The 26,146-nt window shown below is 41.1% G+C and overlaps 1 protein-coding gene across 2 annotated transcripts; it reads left to right on the top strand.

The window, feature by feature from the left end:
* The first annotated feature begins 775 nt into the window (after positions 1-775).
* On the top strand, positions 776-25,365 carry VSIG4 (V-set and immunoglobulin domain containing 4). Of its 2 annotated transcripts, XM_058536029.1 has the most exons (8): positions 776-830; positions 6,639-6,995; positions 7,750-8,031; positions 18,932-18,979; positions 19,511-19,606; positions 22,339-22,443; positions 24,668-24,689; positions 25,028-25,365. In XM_058536029.1, exons 1-8 carry the CDS (start codon positions 776-778, stop codon positions 25,263-25,265), a joined length of 1,203 nt encoding a protein of 400 aa, XP_058392012.1. In that variant the 3' UTR covers positions 25,266-25,365. The 2 variants fall into 2 exon arrangements, with proteins under 2 accessions (XP_058392012.1, XP_058392013.1); XM_058536030.1 differs by lacking the exon at positions 7,750-8,031.
* Positions 25,366-26,146: the final 781 nt, after the last annotated feature.

Here is a 26,146-nt window from a genome sequence, read left to right as displayed (position 1 = left end):
TGGGCAAGTACATTGAATGCTAAACTTAACTTTCCCTTAAAAGAAATAAATAATAAATTCCTAATGAGCGCTAATAGGAACCCTTACCAAAGAGGTGAAGCTATTGGAGAAAGTGAGTCAAAGAGCTTTCCCAATATAAACTATGGGAGTATATTCCCACATAACAGCCTGATCCATGAGCTTGCCAATTATTAAAGCATTGGTGTGTAGAAAGTTCTTTCATACACTTCATCTCTTGTACTCTGAATCTCACAGGTACCTACCCCCAACACACTGTTCATTTGCATAGGCTGAGCAGGCGAGGGTGTTAAAAGTATGACTGCTGAATATTACGTAGGCCAACAAAGTTGATCTCTCTTCCCTGTGCCCACCAGGAAGGAAAATGTCCCCATACTGGAGGGAGTAGATTCATCTCAAAGTTCACCCCCCAACCTCTGAGTCTTGTGGAGGAAACCCAAAATAAACACAACCTGGGAGATCAAAGACCAAAGAGCCCTATTGGCTCCAGGGAAAATCAAGTCAATGCCCTAGCAGGGGGAAGAATTGTTTCATTCACCCTGGAACCTCCAACCCCAGGCAGGGAGGGAGGGTGGTGCTCACATGACTTGTGCTGAAATAGGGAAGGAAGGGGAATGTGAGGTGGGACAGGGAGTCCAAATGAGAGATATAGGGAAGGAAGGGAAGTAAGCAGGCACAGACGCTGGTAGCCATCAGGAGTTCAAGCCTCTTTAACAGAAGGAGACTGGAAGAAAGGACAGAAGTGGCTCTGGCATTGATGGGGCTCTTACTGAACTTTCTACTCCTGGGCCACCTAACGGTGGTAACCTATGGTAAGGTAGCAAATGGGGGTCTGGCTGACACCGGTGGAACAGGCAAAAGACTGGGGGATTGGGATTGAATGCCTATTGAGGAAAGCCTACTTCTTCGGAGTAGGTGAGTGTTCTCAGCCAATACTGTAGACTCTCTTAGCTTTGGGCAGAATGGAGGGAGGTATTTGAAGGCTGCTGAAGAAGCCAGGAGTAAGTTTAGGTAGAAATTGAAAAGGATCCCCTCTTGGAAAACATACACGTGATTTTCTACTACTTTTATTTCTAAAGGACATTAAGAAGGTACCCAATATTACCCAAGTCCCTCCTCCATCTGCTGTCTTTCACTTGAAATTCTACCATTATGCCTTAACCCCTCTGCTTCCAGGTTTTGATCTCTGTTCAGATATATAGCCCCCAAAGAAGGAATGTTGTCTAAGAGCTAGATGGGACCTTAGAAGTAACCTAGACACATCCTTCACTGTTCTGAACAAGTGCTTAGAATATCTGTTCTCATATTTCCTGTGACTGAGAGTTTACTACTTCCTCAGACCATCTAGTTTATCCAGGGGTCGTTCCAACTGTTAGAAAGTTCTTGCTTGAGTTAAACCAAATTCACTTGCCTATAGCTTCCATCCAAAGGCCCCAGCTTTGTTTCTTGGAGACACACAGAACATATCTGCTCCTTCTATGCTGCAACAGCCCTTTAGAGTTCTAACGACAGAGACCACGTAGCCTTGACTCATCTTTTCTCCGAATTAAACAACCCCGGCTCCTTCATCTGGTCTTCACAAGGCTTGGTTTCTTATCACCTCCTGGGGTAACTCACTTCCCTTTGGAAATGACCCAGTTTGTCTGGGCTTTCTGTGGGAGCCTAATGCTGAACACATATCCCAAAAGAGGTCTGATTATCCCATAGTAGCATTATTTCCTTGGGTCTTTCTTCCTCCTCATTTATACCCTTGAGAATTGAGATAGCCTTTTAGAAAACTAATTCTGAGTAACAGCTAAGTGAGACCCAAGATAAGGCAAAGAGGTTCTTGCTGTATCCCTGTTTGTTCCATATCCTTAGAGGAAGAGGCTGGATGAGTGTTAGCTTGGTATCTCTTGTGTGGTCAAAAAGAACCCACCTTTCCACAGCTGACTCAGATTAAGCTACCCTATCCTGGGACTCTGTGATCCATCAAATTCTAAAACCTCAAAGCTAAAAGAGATACTGAATTAAGTCACCTGGGAGGGAAAAGAATTTGCCCCAGGACACAGAGAATTAGTGGCAGAGTTAATATTCCTGAGAAATAGTGTTTTTTCTACAACCAAAAAATTTTCATTCTCTAACACTTTTAAGAGTGTGCTTCTCTACCTTCTCCATATCTGTTAGTTTGAGGTGGTATTTGTAGAAGCAGGACTGGGACTCAGGGGAACATTTTGTAAATGTTAAATTTGAATCATATGTGTGCGTGTGAGTGCTCACATGTGTATTGTTCCCTCTCCAGCCTATAAGGTCCTCTAGACCTGGAAGCAGGTCTTCCATTTGTGTAGAGGTTCTTACACTATAGACTTAAGGCTCAAGACATACTGAATGGCCAATAACGCCTTCCCTCTCCCTGGATCTCAGTGTCCCAAGCCCATCTGTACAGTGAGGAGATCTGCTTGTCTGACCTCAAAGTGCTCTGCCAGCTGGACAGCTCTGCAGGACTGTGGTTTCACTTCTAAAAAGCCTCTAGGGGCCAGAATCAGCTGTTAGGTTGAAGACACATGTTGAAATAAACATAATAAAGATGAGTCCTAACATTTGCATTTTATAAACATTTTATAAACATCTATTATCTAAGCTAATCCTCTATTCCAGAGGCAGCCCAAGAAAGGTAGAGAGGTCAGACATTGGAGTGTGGGCTCATGGGAAGCCCTCACACTCTGTGTAGTGGTGGGAGGAGAAAGATTCAAATAGGGACCCAGAATGGGTTCTATAAAAGGGCCCACACCCAGAAAACTCAGCCTTTCCTTTCTTTAGGACCATCACATAGACCTCAGACCTTTGTTTTTCTAAGTACAGGTCCCAGAACCAGATTGGGCCCCAGGACTGTCCCCCCTTTCTCAGTTCAAATCCTTTATCAACAAAGTCACTTGAGTCAAGGCCCAGCTCCGGTCTTTCTCCTGAGGAAGGACAATATTTAAAGGAAATTCAATCCTTCCCTGAAGGAAGAGAGCAAGGCTCTGAAATTCTGGGAAAGGCTTTTCAGAAAGTAGCCAGAAGATGGGGGAATTCTTTTTCAGGCAGTCAGAGGGATATTATTCGACCTTAGGATAACATCCCTTAAACCATGTCAAGTAGGCCCAGGTAAGGGTTTGCTGGTTTCAGTTTCAGTGGCTGGTGATTTAATAAGTTAAGAAGGTAAGAAAGCAGTATCTTATCTGAAAGCTTATATTCTAAACCTCCAGGCCCAGCTTTGCCCCTGCTATCTGTGTGACTTTGGATAAGCATCTTTCTCTCTCTCAGTCTCAGCTTGCGCATATGTACCATGAGGGAATGCGACTAAGTGGTTTTTAAAAGCTCTTGAAGCTATGCCACTCTAGAAGTCTGCAAATTCTATCCTTCCTGGTACCTCAAGCCCTGTTGTACCAAGTACCTTACAATTCGGTGGTTTTCATGGATCCATAATGGGCAGAGCATCCCCCCAGTAGGTGGGGCTTTCCTGAAATGGGTTTTCCTTACCCAGTCTTCCAGAAAATTCAAGAGTATTGTTTAATTTAGCCAACATTTCACGTTGGCTGACAAGTCAGCCCTGTTGCTGGAGGTACAGGCTACTGTGTCCTCTCTGGCTGCCCTACAACCCAGGGATGACCTATTACCTGCCCATAACTTGGTAAGTTCCATAAGGCTGGGCAGGATAGTTCCTTACTTTCTCATATGCTAACATTTCCTTCATGTCATTATTAAAGCTGATAATAGTCCAATTTAATGAATCTGCCCACCCTGGGGAAGACATATTGAGGATTTCTATAGGATAAGAAGAATCAATATAAATATGGGAAGTTTCTCTTGAGGCATGGGACAGGACTGGCATTTATCCAGCACCTACTGAATGCCAACCTCTATTCTAGGTGCTTTCACACTTATGAGCTCATTTGATCTTCGCTATAACACTCTATGGAAGGTTTATTATTACATACATTTTGTTGATAATGACCTAAAGCTCAGACAGGTTTAGCAATTTACTCAAGGTCATACAGAGAGATATATAATAAGGCAGATTTTGGATTTAGATTTGTATTATTCTTCTTACTACATCATGGAGTCATTTACTACTCTCTTGATCTTACTCAATTCTCTTACTCAGTGTTCCTCCAGGCTCTCTGAGCACCACAGTGATAGTTGGAAGGTATAAGTCAATGCTATTGAAGTTACCTTCACTTTGGACTCAGAGTACATGAGGAATAGTACAATGTCCTCTTTTTGTGATGCCCTGTGTCTATCATACAATTTCTCTTTATGTTACTAATGAAGAAGGAGGAGGAAGAGGAGAGAACAAGGAGAAGGAGGAGGAAGAGGAGCAAGATGGAAGGATGGGTAGAAGGAATAAAGGAGGAAGGAATGAGAAGGAAGAAAAAAAAGTAAAAAGGGAAGAAAATGCCATTCTTGGAAGTCTAGTTACTAACTCTGTCACATCCCCCTATTCTGGGATGGAGGAGTCAAGCCTGACCTACTTCCAGAAGTGACTTTTGAGATTGGAAAATTGGGATTGGCTATTCATGTTCTGGACAGACCAGAGTGGGCTATGTGAGAGTCCCCAGCAAGTTCTCAAGGAGGGTAATGTGAGCCAGACCTGGTAGCTCCTCAAAGGTAAGAGGTAAGATATACATATGCATAGACAAAGGCATTATCAGCTGCTCCAGATGTCCTCACAGCAGAATGCTGCTTTGTTGCCCAAGAGGGGAGTATGAGAATGCTTTTCAAAGGAGAGGAGGGAGATTTGGGAGGGCTGAAGGAAGATTAGTGGGAAAGAGCACATTAAACTGAAAGTCTCAGATGGTTTTCATGGGGCTAAGGCTGGTATGTTTGTTCTTGCAAGTGACCAAAAATATGTATGGGCATGTGTGTCCATGATGATGATAAGCTTTATCTGCATGCATATGGAGGCATGAACTATCAACAGCGCAGTGAAACCTATCACCTGGTGAAAGTTTACCTCCAGTAAGATCATGCAATTATTTAACTTCTGTTTCCATTACAGTCTATTAGTATTGAACCATCTAGGATTGGGAGGTACTTTAAAGGGTAATGCTGTCCAAGACCTACACAAAGGTCAGAACTTCTCCTAGACAGCTTAGTCCATCAATAGTCAGCTCTGATTAATTATAAAGTTCATTTTTAGGGCAAACCAAAATCTCCCCCTATTATGCTCCTGTTTGTGGGTCTGAGTTCTGCTCCCTGCCCTATCTGAAATTCTCCAGAGTATGTGGTGGATTTAGCAACATGAACTCACGTTGATTTATTCTTTTCTACTCAAGGCTTTATCTTGGCCAAAATATGGTGGTAATGTTCTAAGAGTCCCTGGTGAGGGCATAGGCTAGAGGCTTGACGTTAGTCTCCCCATTGATAGAAAAAGCCCTGGTACTTGGCACTACATTCTGGGAGCTAGAAAGCATTCCCCCACCCCATCTTCCATCTGTTTGACTGAAGCCTTGGAATCCTGGTATACATAAAAGGCTTTTATTCAGTAATAGCTCACACTGTGAAACTACCTCTCCTAGGAGAGACATAAAGACATTGTCTAAATAAACAATCCCTCACTCCTGGCCCCAGTTAGATAATACACAAAACCCTCAAAATATGAACTGATTGATGGAAATTTCTGATGGAAGTTGATGACGCTCTCAACACCCCCAACTTTTTCCCCCTGGGTTTCCCATCCCAGCATGCCAAGGAGCAATCTCCTTTTGGTCCTGCCACCATCCCTAGCAGCCAGCTCTAGGATTTTACTCAGACTCTTTTCCTCTCCAGACATTTTCTTCTCCATTCTTCCTCAGGATGGAATTTTCCAATGTACCTTTGCTGAGAACTAAGAGAAACCAAAATAAAAAAATAAACAATGAAAGGAGAGAAATCAGAAAAAAAAAAAAAAAGAACAGTCAGGCTTAGAAAGCGCAGGTTTCAAACTTAAGAATAACTAATAATTTTGTTAAACAGGAATGCATCTCACACAAGGTTCCACCCTCAGAATTGCTCTTTATTTGCCTCCTTCCTCCCTTCCAGAGAAGAGCTTAGGGTTGGGGACTCAATCACTGAGCCCTTCTGAGGGAGCAACAGGGAATAAGCAAGGCAGATGGCCCTTTCTTTCTTAGCCCTGCAGCCCCTACATTTCTCTAGGTACATAATAACATAAATAAAATAGCCCAGACCCAACTGCTCAGCATTTGCTCCCACACCCCTTTTGGAAAATGTTGAAAGAAGTTATTTTCATGAACTTACAGAACATCAGAGTTTGCAGAACACTTAGAGACCATTCCATCTAAACTCTACATTATAGATGAAGAAAACGGGTCCTCTGTAGTGGAAGGTGACTTACCCAGGGTCACCTTGCAGCAAAGTGACAGGAAAAGGACTTGAAATTCAAAAGAACTAAACAATGTTGATGGCTTTCCTTCTGAGGTCTGGTTCTGATTGATGGGAAGGCTGGTAGAGAACAAAAAGCTATAGGGAACCTGAAAGTATGATGGAAGGAAAGTTGAGCAGTGTTTCTCAGAAGCCTCTTGAGGCCTTCCACTGCAACCCTAGCTCCCAAGTGGATGTGCCATCTATGTCTGCTTTCTTCCTCTGGTCCTCCTCTTTAGGCCATCCCATCCTGGAAGCAGCTGAGAGTGTCACAGGGCCTTGGAAAGGGGATGTGAATATTCCCTGCACCTATGGTCCTCTGCAAGGTTACACTCAAGTCTTGGTAAAGTGGTTGGTACAACGTGGTTCAGACCCAGTCACCATCTTCCTACGTGACTCCTCTGGAGACCATATCCAGCAAGCAAAGTACCGGGGCCGCCTGCATGTGAACCACGAGGTTCCAGGAGATGTGTCCCTTCAACTGAATATCCTGGAGATGGATGACCAGAGCCACTACATGTGTGAAGTCACTTGGCATACCCTTGCTGGCAACGAAGTAGTGAGAGATAAGATCATTGAGCTCCGCATCCAGAAACGTGAGTCACTGTAGGGGTAGGAAAGCGCTGATGGGCAAAGACCCAATAGAAGACTGTAATCCTAGAAAACCCTGAGAAACCCAGAGATCTTTCTTCACCTGTACATAGTCTCTTTTCAATTATATAGGGTAATCAGAGGAAGTGGCCAGACAGAGGATCCTCAGAGTCATCACTCTCATGACAGAATTTAAGAAGTGTTGGGAAGGGTTCCTGGCCTTCAAATCTCTATTCCTTCAAGTGCCACGGAAATTCTAGCATATATAGTCTGGTTACCCTCCTCGGGCTCTGGGTCTTAAAACTCATAAAAATAAGTATATATGATCAGGATATTGGAGAGTCAATAGCTGACAGAGAAGCTCTGGGGAAAGGGGTGCAGGGTTACCCAAGATAAGCTTTGCTGGCTTGACAATTTTACAAAGATCTGGCCCTGGTGATCGAAAACTGCAGATAATCCAAAAGCTCTAATGAGTTTTGTATTCAATAAAACTCTAATAAAACTATATTATTTTTTTAAAGTCAGTTGATTTTTAACTCCAGATCATTCAAAACCCCAGATAGTACAAAACAGTACCTAATCTTCCAAAGGACGCTATTTTTATTTACATTGTCCTATTCCCTTCCTCCATCCTGAGTCAGGAGTCCCTTTTAGTTCCTTTTGCAGATATATACATAACCCTATACCCAAAAGGGATGACTTAGCTTTGTGTTCTAATATTCTTGTAACTTTCCAGAGCCTCCTCTCTTGTCTTTGCAGTCTCTGTTTCCAAGCCCACAGTGACGACTGGCAGTGGCTACGGCTTCACAGTGCCCCAGGGAATGAGGATTAGCCTTCAATGCCAGGCTCGGGGTTCTCCTCCTATCAGTTATGCTTGGTACAAGGAACAAATTCAGGACCAGGAACCCATCAAAGTAGCAGCCTTGAGTACCTTACTCTTCAAGCCTGCAGAGGTGGCCAACTCGGGCTCCTATTTCTGTACTGCCAAGGGGCGGGTAGGCTCTGAGCAGCGCAGCGACATTGTGAAGCTTGTGGTCAAAGGTGAGCAACTCTCTCTCCTGGTGAGCTTCTCAACAGACCACTTTGTTCCAGAGATACCTCAGTGTAGAGCCCTTATTCAAGAGAAGGGGGGGTGGGTCCTGGGTTGTACGATCACAAAGAACAAAAATTCTGGACTGGGGACAATGCCGGTCATGTTGTAGATTAAGTAGATAAAGATAGTAAAGGGAAAAGTGACATTTACTGGGTACCTTGTATTTGCCAGATACAATGCACAAGAGCTTGACACATATTTTCTGATTGAATCCCACAATTATCTCATGAGATAGCTATTATTACCCTAATTTGACAAAAGAGGAAATAGAGAGTGAGAAAGAAGAATCTACTTGCCCAGGGTCTCACAGCTAGGAAGTTTAAGTCGGGATTTGCACTCAGATTTCATGCTTTTTCCACTATGACTGATTGTTTGTCATGGCTAAATATATACTAGCTCTGGGCACTCTTTGAAATCATTTTTGTTTTTGTTTTGTTTTGTTTGGTGGGGTTTTTTTGTCGTTATTTTGTTATTTGATTGTGTTTTGTTTTGCTTTATGAAATAAAGCCCAGATCTCTGCATAATTTCTTTAAACTTCCCTCCCTTCTTCCTTAAGCCAAATGCAAATTCTGGTTGAGATCTTGATGAAGATTGACTCTGGTTAATCAAGGTTTGACTATTTCTTACAGCATTCTCCTGGGAACACTAAAAACCATGTACATAAAGACTGCAGGCTGGGGTTTAAATGAACAGCCCAGCAATATGTCCAAATAAGTCTTGTTGCCTTCTAAGACATCTCCTTGGAGGGGAAGACACTTATTCTGACAGGGCTGCCATTGTCCAAACACGTTGGGAACTGCTTTTAGGGAATTATCCTCAGAGGCACCTGAAAATTACTATCCTCTGAGGATAGTTCTATATAAGGAAAGTGAGCAAACTGGATCTCACCACTTGGGTTAGGAAACTGATGTTGGTTTGAGACTCCTGTGTTTGCCTGGAGAGATTTGTTTCCCAAAGTTGAATTGTAGTGAGGATGTGTGTGCTGTAGGTTTTGGTGTGTTAGTTTTTGGGGAACACAGGCAGACTCACTCTGAGGGAATTATGTGGACACTGGCCCAACTCGCTGAGAGTTGTCAATCTGGTCAAGCAGAGAGAGCAAGAAATAGCTAGAAAGTCTGAGAATGTGTACTTCATAAAGAGACAAGTTGAACATTTTCACATTTCTATGAGTTAGTTCCTAGCCCTTCTGGGCAGGACCTTGCTCATAACCAATCAATCTATCCGTTATCACAGTCCAACCTCACAGGCAACAAAGCTTTTAGGCAGTGCTCACCATTGCCCCCTAAGGACAGGTAAGGAAACAGGCTCAGAGAAGTTACTTTCAGCCTTCCACCCTTTCCTGCTCTCTGAGCCAAGCTATTACATCTTGGCTTCCTCTGCCTGCCTCCTTCTCCACCTCAACTTTGTTCCATAAGTCGGGTCCCCTGTTTCATCTCTGCACTATATAGCTCTTAGCCCCTCCTCCCTCTGCCTTACCCTCTGTGCTGTTCCTCACTTCTGGGATGGCCCTGTATGCCATGACTTTGCCCATGGTCTTGGACTGCTGAGCTCTGCTCACAAAAACAGCACAGAGATGCATTGATCCCACTTCAGTTTCATGTTGTGTGACATCCACTGGTTGTCACCATGCTGTTTTCCAATCAATTTGCTTATCTTTGTCCCATTCCTTATAGCAGCTGTTTAGAACACTTTCCACCTTATTTCAGGCTCCCAGCCCTGCTTCCAGAAGATGAGGTCACATCCTCGTTCTCTGAGATGATCCAGACCCCCCTCAGATATGAATTCTATCAACTACTTTCTCTGCCTTGACATTTCCCTACCCATTCCCTCTTGGCTCAGAGTAAGATGTACCTTTCTTCTCTCCACAGCAAACCTTCCACCTAAGCTCTTAACCTCAGCTACTCCACCTCCCTGCTCCACCCATTATCCTATACCTAAGCCTAATATATATGTATGTATGTAAGCTCATTATCCACATATATGTAAATAACACATATATGTCATTTTTAAAAATATTTCTCCGCATCTGCCACCTCATATATCGCCCATGGCCACTACCATTCTTCTAAAGAAGGTAGTTTCCACTGGCTGTCCCTCCCAATTCACCACAACATAACTTATAAACTAGAGTCATCACTGACCTCCACATCACCAAAGCCCAAGACCTCTCCATTCACACCCATCGTCCTCAACATCTCTGTAGCAGTTGACCCTGTTGAACATTCCTTCCTCCTCAAAGCTCTTTCAACCACTAGTATCAACACCACTATTATTTCTTTGTTCTCCTAAGACCTATCTGACTCATCCTTCTCAGACCCCTTGGCTAGGTCTTCCTTCATTCATCCTTTGATTGTAAATGTTCTCAAAGACTTAGTTCTTATTGCTCTCTTCCTGTATCTCTATAGCATTTTTATCAGGGGACTTTATTCACTTCTGTGGCTTCAAATATCACCTCTAGGCTGACTACTCTCAAGTCAATAATTTTATCCCTAATTTCTCTCTTGAGTGTTATATCTCAATGTCTAGTTACCTCTGGACAGCTTCACTTCTAATCTTGCTTGTCTAAAACTGAACTTACCTTTACTCACCAATCTTGTTCCTCAAACCTGTTAGAAGATTCAGCAATATTTTTGACTCCTCCCTCTGCCTCACCTCTTAATCATCAAGATCACCAAGTGCTGCGAATTCAACTACTGAATCAACTCTCTTTTTATGCTCCTCCTTTTTTCCTCATACCGTCATAGTTTCATCATCTGTTTTCCTGAACAATTTCCATAGCCTTTGAAATGATCTCCCCATGTCCATCCATCCTTACCAAACCATAAACTTATTCAACATTTATTGAATATCTATTTTATATCACTAGATATAAAATCCATGACTGGTTTTCCATAGTCTAGGAAAGTGCCTAGCACATAGGAGGACCTTAGTGAATATTTGTTCATGAATAATGAATATTTGACAAAATATGCCATTCCCTCACCTTCAAAAACCCCATCGCACTGTTGTCAGAAATATTTTTTCCAGACTTAGACTGGGAAATGTTTACTTCCTTCCTCAAAAATGTTCTGTTACTCCCCATGTACCCTTCTACCAAAGAACAAAGCCTAAACTCCCTTAGTCTGTCCCCAGCCTAGCTATCCAGCCTTATCATCGAACATGCCTCTCCACATCTGAAACATAAAATGCTGTTCCCTCTGCCCGAAATATTCTTTCTCCTTCTTAACCTAATGAAATTCTATCAGACTTTCACTGACACCTTTTTAAATTAAAATATACTTCACATACTATAATATTCAACATTTTAAAGTATAAAATTTAGTGGTTCAGATGGCTGTGCAACCATAACTATTATCTAATTCCAGAATATTTTCATCACCTCAAAAGGAAACCCTGTACCCATTAAGCAATCACTCTCAATTTCCCATTCCCCCAGCCCCTAGAAATCACTAATCTGCTTTCTGTCTCTATAAGTTTACCTATTCTGGGTATTTCATATAAATTGAACCATACAATATGTGACTTTTTGTGTCTGGTTTCCTTCACTTAGCATGTTTTCAAAGTTCATCCATGCTGCAGCATGTATCAGTACTTCATCATTTTATTGCCAAATAATATTCCATTGCATGGATATAACACATGTTATTAACCATTCATCAGTTGATGCACATTTGGGTTATTTCTACTTTTTGGCTATTATGAATAATGCTGCTATGAGAAATCATGTAAAGGTTTTCGTGTGGACATATATTTTCAATTCTCTTAGATATACGACTATGAGTGGAATTGCTGGGTCATATAGTCACTCGGGGTTTAACTTTTTGAGTAACTGGCAAACTCTTTCCCAATGTGGCTGCACTATTTTTCATTCCCACAAGCAATGTAAGAGTGTTGCAGTTTCTCCACATCCTCACCAACTTGTTATTTTCTATTTTATTTTTTAAATTATAGCACACACAGTTGGTTTGAAGTGGTATCTAATTGTGGTTACAATTTGCATGTCCCTAAGGACTAATGATGTTGAGTATCCTTTCATGTGCTTGTTGTCCATTTGTATGCCCTCTTTGGAGAACTGCTTATTCAAATACTTTGCACATTTTTAAATTTGGTTGTTTGCCTTTTTATTGTTGAGTTCTAAGTGTTCTTTATGTATTCTAAATACTAGACTCTTTTCAGATACATTATTTGCAAATATTTTCTCCCATTATATAAGTTGCCTTTCACTTTCTTGATAGTGTCTTTTGATGCACAAAAGTTTTTACTTTTGATGAAGTCCAACTTATCTATTTTTTCTTTTGATGCTTTTGCTTTTGGTGTCTTGTCTAAGAATCCTTTACCAAACTCAAGGTCATGAAGATTTACTCCTATGTTTTCTTTTAAGGGTCTTATAGTTTTAGCTCTTATGTTTAGGTCTTTGATCCATTTTGAGTTAATTTTTGTGTATGGCATGAATATTGCATTTTTGCATTATTCCAATTTTATTCATTTGCTATCCGGTTGTCACAGCATCATTAGTTGAAGAAACTATGCTTTCCTATTGAATGATCTTGGCAGTCTTGTCAAATAATCAATGACCAAAGATATACAGATTGATTTCTGAGCTCTCGATGGTATTATATTGATCAAAGTCTCTACATTTATACCAGTACCACACTGCTTTGATTTCAATAGCTTTGTAGTAAGTTTTGAAATTGGTGTGAGTCCACTATTTTTTTTTCTTTTTCAAGATTGTCTTGGCTATCCAGGATCATTTGCAATTCCATAGGGACCTATATTTATCTATTTAGGATTAGCTTTTCCATTTCTGCAAATGGGTCATTGAGATTTTTATAGTGATTGAATTGATTCTGTGGATTGCTTTGGACAGTATTACCATCTTAACAATATTAAGTCTTTCAACCAGTGAACATGAGAGGTCTTTCCAGCTATTTAGGTATTCTTTCAACAATTTCTTGTAGTTTTCACTGTACAAGTCTTACACTTCTTTAGCTAAATTTGTTTCTAAGTATTTTATTATTTTTGGTGATAGTATAGATTTCTGTGTCTTCGGGGTTGATTTCTGGGTGCTTGTCATTTTGTTTCTGGTCTGGTGATTTCATATATTTTTGCATTGTGGTTCCTGTGTTGGTTTTGTTTTTCCTCATCCTGGAAGTCTCTGGTTGTAATTTCCACCTGCCACCACTGTCTGGTGGTAAAGGGCTGTGTAGTCTAAGCCCCCTGCGCTCTGCCCCGGTTTTTCTGCTGCGATCCGCAGTTTTGTTTTTTTTTTTTTTTCCCCGCTGCCATCCACGGGTCCAGTCCAGTTTGATCAGGTCTGCCTCGGATCGCTAGGTCTGGTCTGGTCGAGCTGCAGACTCCTGGTTGCGGGGAGGGGGGAGCTCTCTCTTTTGCCCTCTGGGTCCCTGACGTGGGAGGATTCTCGTTTGCCCCTCTTTATCCACTCTCTGGGGTGCTCAGATGTTGATGGTAGCCCTGTGGCTCCTCTGAGTCCTCTGTGCGGGAGTTTCCCACTGGCTGAGAGAGTCCAAAGAGCCACGGTTTCCCCGCCGAGGGCCGCCCCTCCCCCCTCTCTGGGAGCCGCGCGGACCGGGATTGCTGATCTGATGGGGAGGGAGCGGAGTTCTCCTTACCTCTCCCCACTTCCTCCGGGGGCCCAGCACGTTCCACTCTCAGATGTGCGGCAGTGTGGATCCCTCCGCTCTAGGTTTTCACTGTCTGGGATTCCGTTGTTGGTCTGTGGCTGTTGCTTTTGTTGTATCTTGTGGGGGAAGAATTCACGGGAAAGCTCACTCCGCCATGATGCTGACGTCACTGGTGATAATATAATACAATTGTTTCTGTAATTTCATTTTTGGATTGTTCATTGCTAGTGTACAGAAATACAACTGATATTTATGTATTGATCTTATATCCTATAACCTTGCTAAATTCATTTATTAGCTCTAATCATTGTTTTGTGGATTCTTTAGGATTTTATATATATGATTATATCATCTGAAAATAGAAATAATTTTATTTCTTCCTTTCCAATGTGGATGCCTTTTATTTCTTTTTCTGGCATAATTAACTTGACTAATATCTACAGTACAATGGTGAATAGGCCTGGCAAGAGTAGACATCATTGTCTTGTTTCTGATCTTACAGGAAACAGATTCAGTCTTTCACCATTAAGTATGACATTAGCTGTGGGTTTTTTGTAGGTGCAATTTATCAGGTTGAGAAAGTTCCCTCTATTCCTGGTTTGTTGAGTGTTTTTATAATGAAAGGGTGTTGGATTGTGTTGAGTGCATTTTCTGTGTCTATTGAGATGATCGTGTGCTTTTTTTCTCGTTTATTCTATTAATGGAGTGTATTACATTGACTCATTTTCATATGTTGAACCAATCTTGCATTCCTGGGATAAACCCTACTTGGTCATGGTGCATAACCTTTTTAATGTGCTTCTGGATTTGGTATGCTAGTATTGTGTTAAGGATTTTTGTGTCCATATTCATAAGGGATATCAGTTCTTAATTTTCTTTCCTTTTGATATCTTTATCTGCTTTTGTATAAGGGTAATACTGGTCTCTTATACTGAGTTGGGAAGTGTTACCTCACCTATTTTTTGAAAGAATTAGTAAAGAATTGGCGTTAATTATTTTTAACCCTTTGGTAGAATTTACCAGTGAAGCCAACTGAGCCTAGCCTTTACTTTGTGGTAATTTGTTTGTTTAACAATCCAATATTATTACTTGTTAAAGGTCTGCGTATACAGGTTTTCTATTTCTTCTTCAGTTAGTTTCAGTAGTTTGTGAATTTCTAGGAACTTGTATTTTACATCTTAGCTAATTCATTGTCTTACAGTTGTTCATAGTATTCCCTTATAATTCTTTGTTATTTCTACAAGGTTAGCAGGAATTTCTCCTCTTTGATTGAAGATTTTAGTAATTTGAGTCTTCTTTTTTTTTCTGAATTGGTCTAGCTAAAGGATCGTCAATTATGTTGATCTTTTCTAATAACTAAATTATGGTTTTGTTGATTTTCTCTTTTGATTTCTATTTTCTATTTCATTTATCTCTGCTAAACCTTTATTTCCTTCCTTCTGCTTGTTTTCAGTTTAGTTTGCTCTTCTCTTTCTAGTTTTCTTTTTAAGGTAAAAGATTGGGTTATTGATTGAGATCTTCCTTATTTTTTGAAGTAGGTATTTACAGCTGTCATTTTCCCTTGAGCTCTGCTTTCACTGTATCCAGTAAGATTTGGTATGCTGTGTTTTCATTGTTATTCATCTCAAAGTATTCTTAGTTTCCTAATGATTTCTTATTTAACCCATTGGTTATGTAGGTGTTGTTGTTTAATTTCCATGTATTTGTGAATTTCCCTAAATTCCTTCTGTTATTTAGTTCTAATTTCATTTCATTGTGGTTGGAGAACATAATTTGCATTATTTAAATTGTTTCAAATTTGTGGAGACTTATTTTAGGACCTAACATATGGTCCATTCTTGATAATCTTCATTATGCACTTGAGAAGGATGTGTATTCTATTGTTGTGTGGAATGTTCTGTATATGTCTGCTATGTCCATTTTGCTAACAGCGTTGTTAAAGTCTTCAGTTTCCTTGCTGATTTTTTGTCTGGTTGTTCTACCAATAATTGAAAGTGCAGTATTGAATTCTCAAACTATTCTTATTGAATTATCTTTTTCTTCTTAAAATTCTGTCATTTTTTATTTCATGTATTTTGGAGCTCTGTTGTTAGGAGCATATATGTTTATAATTGTAGTGTCTTCTTGATTTATTGACCCTTTATAATTACAAAAGGTCCTTCTTTGGCTCTAGTAACAATTTTATCTTTAAGTCTATTTTGTTGGATATTAGTATAGCTACTCCAGTTCTATTTTTGTTACTGTATGCATGGTATATCTTTTTCTATCCTTTTACTTTCAAACCATTTGTGTCTTTGAATCCTAAGTATACATAGCATGTAGTTGGATTATGTTTTAATATCCATTCTGCCAATCTCTGCCTTTAAATTTGATAATTTAATCTATTTACATTTAATGTAATTGCTGATACGGTAGGATTTATATCTGCCAATTTGCTATTGTTTTTCTATATATTTTGCCTTTATTATTATTCTGTTGCTTCACTACTGCTGTCTTTGGTGTTAAACAGATATTTTCTGATGTACCATGTAATTCTTTTGTTGTTTATTTTACTATATATTTTTAGTTATTTTCTTGGTGGTTGCCCTGGGGATTACCATTGATTCTTAACTTACTACAATCTAGTAATTGTTCATACCAACTTAATTTCAATAGCATATAAAAACTTTGTTTCTATATATCTCCATTCCCCCTCGTTTATGCTCTTATTGTAACAAATTGCATCTTTACACATTATAATCACATCAACATAGATTTATAATTATTGTTTTATGTGGTTGTCTTTTAAATCAGATAGAAGAAAGGGAGTTACAAACAAAAACTACTTTTACATTCTCTATATTTACCTATGTAGTTATAATTTCTGATGCTTTATTTCTTCACATCGATTCAAGTTGCTATCTAGTGTCTTTTCATTTCAGCCTGAAGAATTCCCTGTAAGATTTCTCATAGAGCTGATCTGCTGGTGACAAACTCTCCTAGTTATTGTTTATCTCAGAATGCCTTACTTTCTCCTTCATTTTTGAAGGGCAGTTTGCTAAATATAGAATTCCTTACTGGTAGGATTTTGTTTCAGTACTTTGAATATGTCGTCTCACTGTCTTATGACCTCCATTGTTTCCAGTGAGAAATCGGCTATTAATCTTATTAAGAATTCCTTGTACATGATGACTTGCTTCTCTCTTGCTGCTTTCCATATTCTCTCTTTGACTTTGATTATATGGCTATATGTGAATATTTTTTAATTTTTCTTACTTGGAGTTCACTGAGCTTCTCATACTTGCAGATTAACTATTTTCATCAAGTTGGAGTGTTTTTTGACATTATTTCTTCAAATATTCTGTCTGTCCTTTTCTATCCTCTGCTTCTAGGACTCCCATTATGTGTATGTTGGTACAGTTGATGGTGTCTCACAGGTCTCTGAGGTGCTGCTCATTTTTCTTCCTTCATTTCCCTTTCTGTTCCTCTAATTTGCTAATTTCAATTATCATATATTCAAGTTTACTGATTCTTTCTTCTGCTTGCTTAAATCTTCTCTAGTGAATTTTTCTTCCCACTAGTGATTTTTTTCTTTACAGTTATTGTACTTTTCAACTCCAGTATTTCTAGTTGGTTCCTGTTTTATAATTTCTGTTTCTTTATTGATATTCTCTATTTGATTTCAATTGCTCTCATTCTTTTAGTTCTTTAGACATGTTCTCCTTTAGTTTTTTGAACATATTTAAAATAATGGATTTAAAATCTTTCTCTAGTAAGTCCAATATCTGTGCTTCCTCAGGCACAATTTCTATTCAGCACAACTTTTTTACATGTTTATAGGCTATACTTTCTAATTACTTTGCATATCATGTATTTTTGTTGAAAACTGGCCTTTAAAATAATATAATGTGGCAACTCTGGAAATCTGATTCTCCTTCTCTCTCTCCAGGGCTTGTTGTTGGCACTGCTTTTTGTACTAGTTGCTGTTTGTTTGTTTAATGACTTTTCTGATTCTGTATAGTCTTCTATATTCTTTGTCATGGATGGCCACTTAAGTCTCTACTTTGTTAACTTAGCAGTCAGCTCATGATTGAATAGAGATTTTCTTAAATACTGAGAAACAATAAATCTCCCAGTCTTTACTAAAGGGTTCTGTTGCATGTTGAAATATGTCTTCAACACTCACCAGGCAGTTTATAACTGTGCCATAGCCTTCACTTCATGCTTATGTAAAGCCTCAAGGCCAGCCAGAGGTAAGAGCTTATGACTTTCTCATGTATTTCCTGAGCATGCACACAACCTTATACATGTCTGTGGCCTTCTAGATTCCTAGAAATGTGTCAGAGCTTTTCAAAGTCTCTATGGACATCTCATTCTTCAATTTTTCCTTTTAAGTTTTTTGGTTAGTCTCTTGTTTCCCTCTCCTGTTATCCATTGCCTCAGGCAGTTGTGTGACAAATACTCTCCCCTCCCCAGGGAGAGTTTTAGCACTGCTTCACTAATAAAGACAAGCCTTTTGAGTCAGGTCTTTCAGAGAATCTCCACACAGGTCAAATAATGACAACTGTTTGAGAATTAAATCTGTTCTGCTTACTCCAGCACCTGGAATGGGGTTTATTTTCAAGGCTACTACTGGCCTGGGGAAGGGTGATGGGGCTAGGAAAAGTTAAAATGCCACAAAATTGCTGATCTTAACAAGACTGGGGTGTTTTTCTTCCGTAAATGCTCCCTGGGTTGATGCAAATCTTTGACTAATTTCCAAAATTCTGTATAAAAATGTTGATTATGAAAAATTTTGCCAGTTATTTCATTGCTTTTGTGAAGAGTTCAATATTTGGAGGTCATTGCTCTACCATTTCCACTGACATCACCCGCAGCCACCTTTTTTTATGATACTTCCAAAATCCCTCTCAAGAGAATGAATAGCTAAATTTCAGTTATAAGTTAATAAAGACAAAATATGCTTTTCCCATCTGAGTTTAAAGACCCTCTGAACTCTAGTTATACATTCATTGGGGGTCTATGAACCCTGGGCTAAGTATCCTGGGTTAGAATGATGTGACAGAAGAACAGATAACACACAACTTTCCAGTATCGTGAGAGAATTGTTGAAACAGGTCCCGGTTTGGACCTGACCGGCCTCCACTTAATTCTAAATTTCCCTAGCACATTCAACATTTCACTCAAGTGTGCCAGGGCCCTTGACTAGACTTCCTTTTCCTTGTAGACTCCTCAAAGCCACTCAATGCCAATACTGAGGCACCTACAACTATGCAATCCTCCTTGGAAGGTGAGTTTTACTAGGGTTCTGCTCGAGTAGGAGAGGTCTGAAATGGTGTCATGGAAGCCAAGGGAGGAGGCCCAATGCCATTAGATGAGTAATAAAAGGTCACTAGTTTCCTCAGAAAGAACACAGCAATAAAGAAATGGAAATAAAAGAAAGATATCAAGCATTTAAGGGTCATGAGGAAGTGGAATAATGAATATATATAATCTTCTTTGTGAAAAATTCTGAGGCAAAAGGAAGGAAAGAGTTAGAATATTCCCATGGCAAAAGTTGGAAAAAAGAAAACTGTGACCTCTGTTCTGTTCCTAGTCTGACCAGCTGTGGAACTTTATGCATATTACTTCCCCTCTATCGGCCCTCTTTCCTCCACCAATAGTAAGAAACTATACCTCACCTCATAGTACTAGTGGTCAATGACAGGGCCAGGAATTCTGGAAATCTCAGCTCAGATGTCCAAAGAAGGACCCCAAACTATGTAGCACCTGGCAGCTCCTGGCTAGAAGAGAAGTCTCTGATCCTAATACCCTATTGTCATTGCAACATCCACAGAGAACCCACCCTGGGGCTTGACCACTGAAGTGGATGGCTACCTCGAGAAGACCAGTGCTGGGTCAGGTAAGGGTAATGCCAGAACTTCTATCCTTCCTCCTTGGCTCTGAACTTTGCAACTGAAACTTCCCACTATACACACTGTTCTATGGCATTCAACTCTGCAAATCATTACCCGCTATGTGTCAGTCAATAGTCAAAGGCCTCAGAGATGGGTGGAGTGTGTGGGATGGAGAAGAAAAGATAGAGATCCAAGGATGAGCAAAGTCAGAGTGGGGTTAAGGGGAATGATATACCTGATCTTAGCTGGTTCTCATAGTAATATACTTCCCACACATTCTAAGCAAGAAGAGGAAAGAGACACGACCTCAACCAGGTCTTCTAGGGACATGGGCATTGGACCAGGTAAGGGTAATGACAGGGCGTCATTACTTGAGCTTTACGCCAGGGCTCACCAAGCAGCTTGCGCCTGATTTCTGATTCCTCCAAAGTTTCAAAGGTATCTAAGTCATAGTCTCAGAGACCCAAACCCCCCAAAAAAGGTCTTTTATGTTTCACCTGGAGCTTACAGTCAGCTGGTATGCACTGGTATCACTGCATTGATTGAAATGATGAAATATTATTCTACTAGTTGATAATTATTTACTTCCTTTAACTGCTGAGCTCCCTGTTATCACCTGGACTGCCCTGGTCCATCTCTCAGAACTCTCCAGACCGCTCCATGGTTCTGCAACAAAAGTGTTAGTGCCTAGTATAGCAGGGGACCTCTTAGACTCCAGGTCTACAGTAGGCAACTGTTTTGATTGGATGGTGCTAAACAGTTTGATGACTATCACTCCTGGTCTCAAATTCTGGCTGGGTATCATTGATAGTGGACTTCTTAATGCCCCTGTACTGCTCCCTTCCTGGTTGCAAAACATCTTGGCTGTCTCCTGGCATAGTCCAAACCTGTTCTGTGTGCCACCTTTGCATTGTCACCTTTGACTTGAAGGCTTCCATAATTCCATGCCTCTTCCAGGGCAACATTCAATAGGAGAAGGGAGGTTAAAAGATACCTCTTGGAAAGTTGGTTTAGTTTGGTAAGAGGAGAAAATAACCTTGGGAGAAATGGAAATTCTCAGATATTGTGTTTGTGCCCTACATTCTCTGTCAAAATTTTCACTACTTGACTCTCTCCAAGGGGGAATCTTCCTTTGGTCTCTTTCATTTTATAGCTTGGGTTCTCTCTGCTCCAACCAGAGCTCTGAGGACTACAAATACCAGATTTCTAGGACAAAATATTTTGAGATGAGGTAAAACAAAGCCAGTTGCAGCAGCTAATCCTAAGTATACTGAAATTCCTTTCACTACTCCTTCCCATTCCCTGATATCTCTCCCTAGATTCAGAATATTGTAGTTGCAATACATTAAGCATTATCCAATCTTTTCATTGAATTTACGGAAAAACTAAGTCAAAAACTTAATCAAGAATTTGGCTAAGGTCACTGTATTTATTTTTTTATGAGTCCTATAAAAATTACCTCAAGAGGCTGGCCCAGTGGCGTAGTGATTAAGTTCACACGTTCCACTTCGGCTGCCTGGAGTTTACCAGTTCTGATCCCGAGCACGGACCTACTCACCACTCATCAAGCCGTTTTGAGGTGGCATCCCATATAGAAGAGCTACAACTCTACAACTATGGTACACAACTATGTACTGAGGTTTTGGGGAGAAAAAGAAAAAGAGGAAGATTGGCAACAGATGTTAGCGCAGGGCCAATCTTCCTCAAAAAAAAAATTACCTCAAACGTACTGACTTAAAGTAACACAAACATGTTATCCTACACTTCTAAAGATCAGAAGCCTGACACACTGGGCTAAAATCAAGGTATCAACTGGGTTGTGTTCTTTCTGGAGTTTTTGGGAGAAAATGAGTTTTTTGTCCTTTCTAGCTTCAAGAGGCTACCCACATTCCTTGGCTCTTGGTTCTCTTCCACCATTTTCAAATCTAGTGATGTAGCATCCTCAAATCTCTCTCTGACTCTGACCTCCTCTTCTGTATCCCTCTTCCACACTTAAAGGACCCTTGTGATTACAATGAGCCCATCCAGATAATTCAAGATAATCTCCCCATCTCAATGTCAGCTAATTAGCAAATTTAAATCTTTCTGCAACCTTAATTCCTCTTTACAATATAAACTAACATACTCTCGGTTTCTGGGGATTTGGATGTGAACATCTTTGGAGGACCATTATTCTGCATACCATAGTCATACAGCAAGTAAATAACAGATCCAGGACTGGAAGCCCAGTCCAGTGGTTTGTTTCAGCTTATAGGCAGGATTGGGGTAGGTAACCCAGGGGACTCAGTGGAAATATGTTTTGAGGAAAATGAAACCTGGGTATTGGGCCAGAGAGTGTGAAGGAAAGAATCCTTGTGGCTAGAAGTAATTGACCAAAATTTCAATAAGGTAGCATTTTTTGTGAAGCTGGGAAGTCAGGGTACTACTTTCTCCTCTCTAAGAGAAGATGAAAATCTGTTGTCTTGGCCCCGTGGAAAGCATGTAGGACTAATTCAAATGCCCAGGCCAATCAGCCACTGGATCTGGAAGAACTTGTTTACACATAGAGTTTCTAGCCTCTCTCAAGTCTTTCTCATGGGCCTGGGGTTTTGTTTGTCTCTCTGGGTAGCTAAGAAAGTTAGGAGAAGTTGGGAAATAGAAAAGAAAGAGGTATGGGCTGGTCTGGGATGATCTTTGGAGTTTCTGTTTCTGGACTCATTTTCAATCAGATACCACTTGGTCTTGTTTTGCCTTCTAGGAAAGGGCCTGCCTATCTTTGCCATCATTCTCATCATCTCCCTGTGCTGTGTGGTGGTCTTCACCATGGCTTATATCGTGCACTGCAGGAAGACATCCCAACAGGGTGAGTGATGAGTAGGACTGGTGGCTCCTGTTCATTCATTCATTCTGGCAGTATAGTTGAGCATAAACTCTGTATCAGGCACTGTGTTAGGCACTTCAAAGAGCTCCCAGCCTAGTTTGAGGGTGAGAGTAGGAGTGCAGGGAGACAGACGTACAAGCCAACAATGACAATACAACTTATAGAAGTTAATTCACAAATCTTTGGTATCCAGCCTAGTACAGCCATCTCTGTAATGGGTTGCCTAATGAGGATGCAAGAGAAGGAGAAGACACAATCCTTGGCCTCAAGTTACTTATAATTTATTTAGGGTATTCAAGGTAGAAGCATGGAGTTTATCAATAACAATGCAGAGCACTAGAGGCCATGGACTCAAAGCCTGGAGAAGACAATCAAGGCTTAGGGGATCCGGAGGAGAAGAGAGTCAGTTAGGGCTGGAGTAATTAGCAAGGGCTTTCAGAAGGAGAAGGGACTTAGACCAGGCCTTGGAGTATGAAAATAATTTGGAAGGGGGCAGTATTCCAGGAAGGAGAATCTACATGAGTAACCATATAAAAGCTTAAAAGATGACTGTGAGTAGGGTCATCTATAAAGAAAATTCATGTCGCTGGGCAATGGAGAAATACAAGGGAAAAGGAAAGTTCATTCCTGATTATAGAAGGTCTTGAATAACAAGCTAAGGAATGTGGACTTTTTCCTCTAGGCCTTACAAAGGCACTAAAAATCCCCAAAAATTTTTAATCAGAGGAGTAACATGATGAAGGTGTGGTTGTCAGGGCCATTTAACAACTGTGAGCCAACAGAGGAGGAAAAAAATTTTGGATATTGATTTCTAAGTAAAACCTAGCTACCCCTCAATGCCTGCTGAACTCACCATTTTACCTAGCACTAGTGTGTTTCTTCCTCTGTAGTAGCTCCTACTCCCAAATACCTTGGTTTCCACCATGAGTTTCTTCAACCAAAGAGAAGGGGATCTTGATATCTCCTTCTCCCAGGCCTCAAGTATAAGCTCTGGTCTAGACCAGGTAGCATGGCTACTACCCATGAGGCTGAACGTGGATGTGGAGATATCTCAAGTGGCCACAAATCACAGGAGTACTAAAAGGAAAGCATTCATCATAATCTCAATGAGACTGGGTATAAACTGCAACCACATTATATTATTTCACACTCAAAAACCTTCCAGGGTTCCTCATGGCCCAGGGAATAGAGATCAAAATACAGCATTCCATTCAAGGTCCTCTGTGATATAGCTCTAGCCTATCTTCTCAATCTCCACAACTTCATTATACCTATTTTCATTTCCAGTCACTGAAGTCAAACAGACAAATAGGCTGTATACCTCATACCTTTATGCATTTTCCCTTCTTGGATTGCCTTCCCAGAACTCCTGTTTTCCACCTCTTTATAAGGGAGATAGCCTCGAGGCATTATTTAAATTTAACGTGTAGTTACTGAGTGCTTACTATGCGCCAGGCACTAAACATATAAAAAAGAAAAAGACACAACTCCTGCAGTACAGGAGCTACTAGGCCAATGAGGGAGGTAAGACATGGAAATAGAGGGCTCTATCACAAGGTAAAAGGCCTGCAGCATGCTGTGTTTGCTTTATTGTACTTTAATGCATTCATTCCCAGCTACATCCCTGAAAAATTATAAGCCTTTAGAGGGCAGTACCAAGAGACATCCATCTTTGTACCAGGCTATAGAGTCTTTAAGCCTGCATGAAATGTAGGTACTTCTCCTACACAGACACTAGGGGTCAATGGTGATCTCTTCCAGGACCTTTCCTGGGTGCAGGGTGGGGATGAGTGCATTTGAGAATGGCTTAAGTCATAGTCCCTGACATCAGACCAATTCAGCCCCTTCTGCCTGGGCTCTAGCCTGGCTGTCAAGTTTCTTACAAGGACTCCCTGGGAATCTTTGGCAAGATTCCTGGGTCCCTTCTCCCACCACACCAAGCAACTGCGCCAGCTCAATGTCCTGAGTCAGAGTATGCCAAAGAGGACAGTGACCAAGTGTGCTTCCTCTTCCTTTCCTGAGAAATTTGCATCCCTATGTTTCAACTCATCTTCCCAAACCTCCTAGTTGTTAGAAAGCTGATACATATTGAAATCCCCCTCTCTGTTTCCCTTTCCCTCACCTTTCTACTGGTATCCAGGGTCCATGCTTGGCCATTGTCCACTCCCCATGGAGACTTCTGACCCAATTCCTCCTTCTTTTCTAGAGCATGTCTATGAAGTGGCCAGGTAAGATAGCATCTCTTCTTCCATCTTCTGACCCTTCCCTTCCCTCAATTATGTTGGTCACTGGCATGCAGGAAAGGGGGTTTGGCACAGACCCAATCCTAAGCCTAGAGGTCTTCAGGGTCAGGGCACAGCTTTCTTCCCTCTCTGAGGCACCTCCTGAGGTTTTGTCCTGGCCTACGGAACACATAGAATAATTCAGGTCCACTAGCACTCTGATCCCAGAATCCCTGGGTGACAAGAGCCTGAGGGTCAGATGGTAAGAATTGGGGCAGAATGATGGGAAACCAGGGTTCTAGACTCAAGTCCTTTCTCATGGGTGGTGGGCTCTTGGGCCACAGGGTGCATGCCAGGGATGCCAATGACTCTGGTGAAACCATGAGGGTGGCCATCTTTGCAAGTGGCTGCTCCACTGAAGAGCCAGCTTCCTGGACTCTGGACAACGACTACTCTGAGGACCCCTGCCTGGGCCAGGAGTACCAGATCATCGCCCAGATCAACAGTGACTACGCTCGTTTGCTGCATACAGTTCCCCCAGATTATGGGCTTCTGGCTACCGATAGCAAGAGTGTCTGCTAAAAATGCCTACTAGGCCAGGGTCTGCTGACATAATTGCCTATTCAGCCCTTGCCTTCTGCATGGCCCCCTTCCTTGCTACCTCTCTTCCTGGATAACACAACATGTCTTGCTTGCCAACATTGGGGTCCCTAGAAGTGACTGGTTTTTCCTGAAAAGTTACCATATGTACCTAAAGCAAGTCTGCTGCTGGGTTAGGCCCTGGGCCCTTCTAGCATCCCTGCCTGTGGCTTCCGCTGCTTCTCTCCAAACACCAGAGGGAAGTGCCCATAACACGAGGACGTGATCATCATGCCTCCAGAAACCACTCAACTTTGGACTCTTTCCACCAGAAGACCAGAGGGAGGATCAGCTCTGCCAGCTCAGGGGACCAGCTGTGTCCAGGATCACTTCCCTTTCTCCAGGACCAGATAGCTTTTGAGATTGTCATATAGCAAGCCAGGGTTCAGTTCTGCTCCTGCATTGTGAGTCTAGTGCTCTGGTACTCTTTTGGTACTCAATAAATATCTAATCATGATAGCAATCTTGGTCATTTTGGTCTTCTCTCAAGGACCTACCAAGGGTAATTAAAGTGAGACTAATTGAGATGGTTGGGTCCCTGGGAGTATGAATCGTGTCTTTGCTTTTTTAGTCTTTCTTCATCCCACCCGTGCCACTCTTACCTCACTTCAGAGGTGGGCCCAGTTGGAACACAATGAATCTTTGGTAAAACAGAACTTAACTGCCTTCCATTCCCTTCCCAATCATCTTGCTAGCTCTGCCTGGATGACTCTTCCCAAGTCAATTAGAAACCTGAAAAAAGAGGAACATTTCTTCTGTGTCAGGAGACTGTGAATGCAGACATAATGGGTTCCCTTCTTTCCAAAGTATGCATGCACCACCCT

The sequence above is a fragment of the Diceros bicornis genome, chromosome X (genome assembly GCF_020826845.1).
Source record: "Diceros bicornis minor isolate mBicDic1 chromosome X, mDicBic1.mat.cur, whole genome shotgun sequence".
In the NCBI taxonomy this organism is placed as follows: Eukaryota; Metazoa; Chordata; class Mammalia; order Perissodactyla; family Rhinocerotidae; genus Diceros; species Diceros bicornis.
Note: the sequence above shows the minus strand (reverse complement) of the source record. Positions and strands in the feature narration are given on the sequence as shown.

Excerpts from the sequence above, each read along its gene's own strand:
- VSIG4 (XM_058536029.1), top strand. The coding sequence starts at position 776 with ATGGGGCTCTTACTGAACTTTCTACTCCTGGGCCACCTAACGGTGGTA. Across the intron at positions 6,996-7,749 it reads TGAGCTCCGCATCCAGAAAC|TCTCTGTTTCCAAGCCCACA; the intron begins GTGAGTCACTGT and ends TTGTCTTTGCAG. Across the intron at positions 18,980-19,510 it reads TGAGGCACCTACAACTATGC|AATACCCTATTGTCATTGCA; the intron begins AATCCTCCTTGG and ends GTCTCTGATCCT.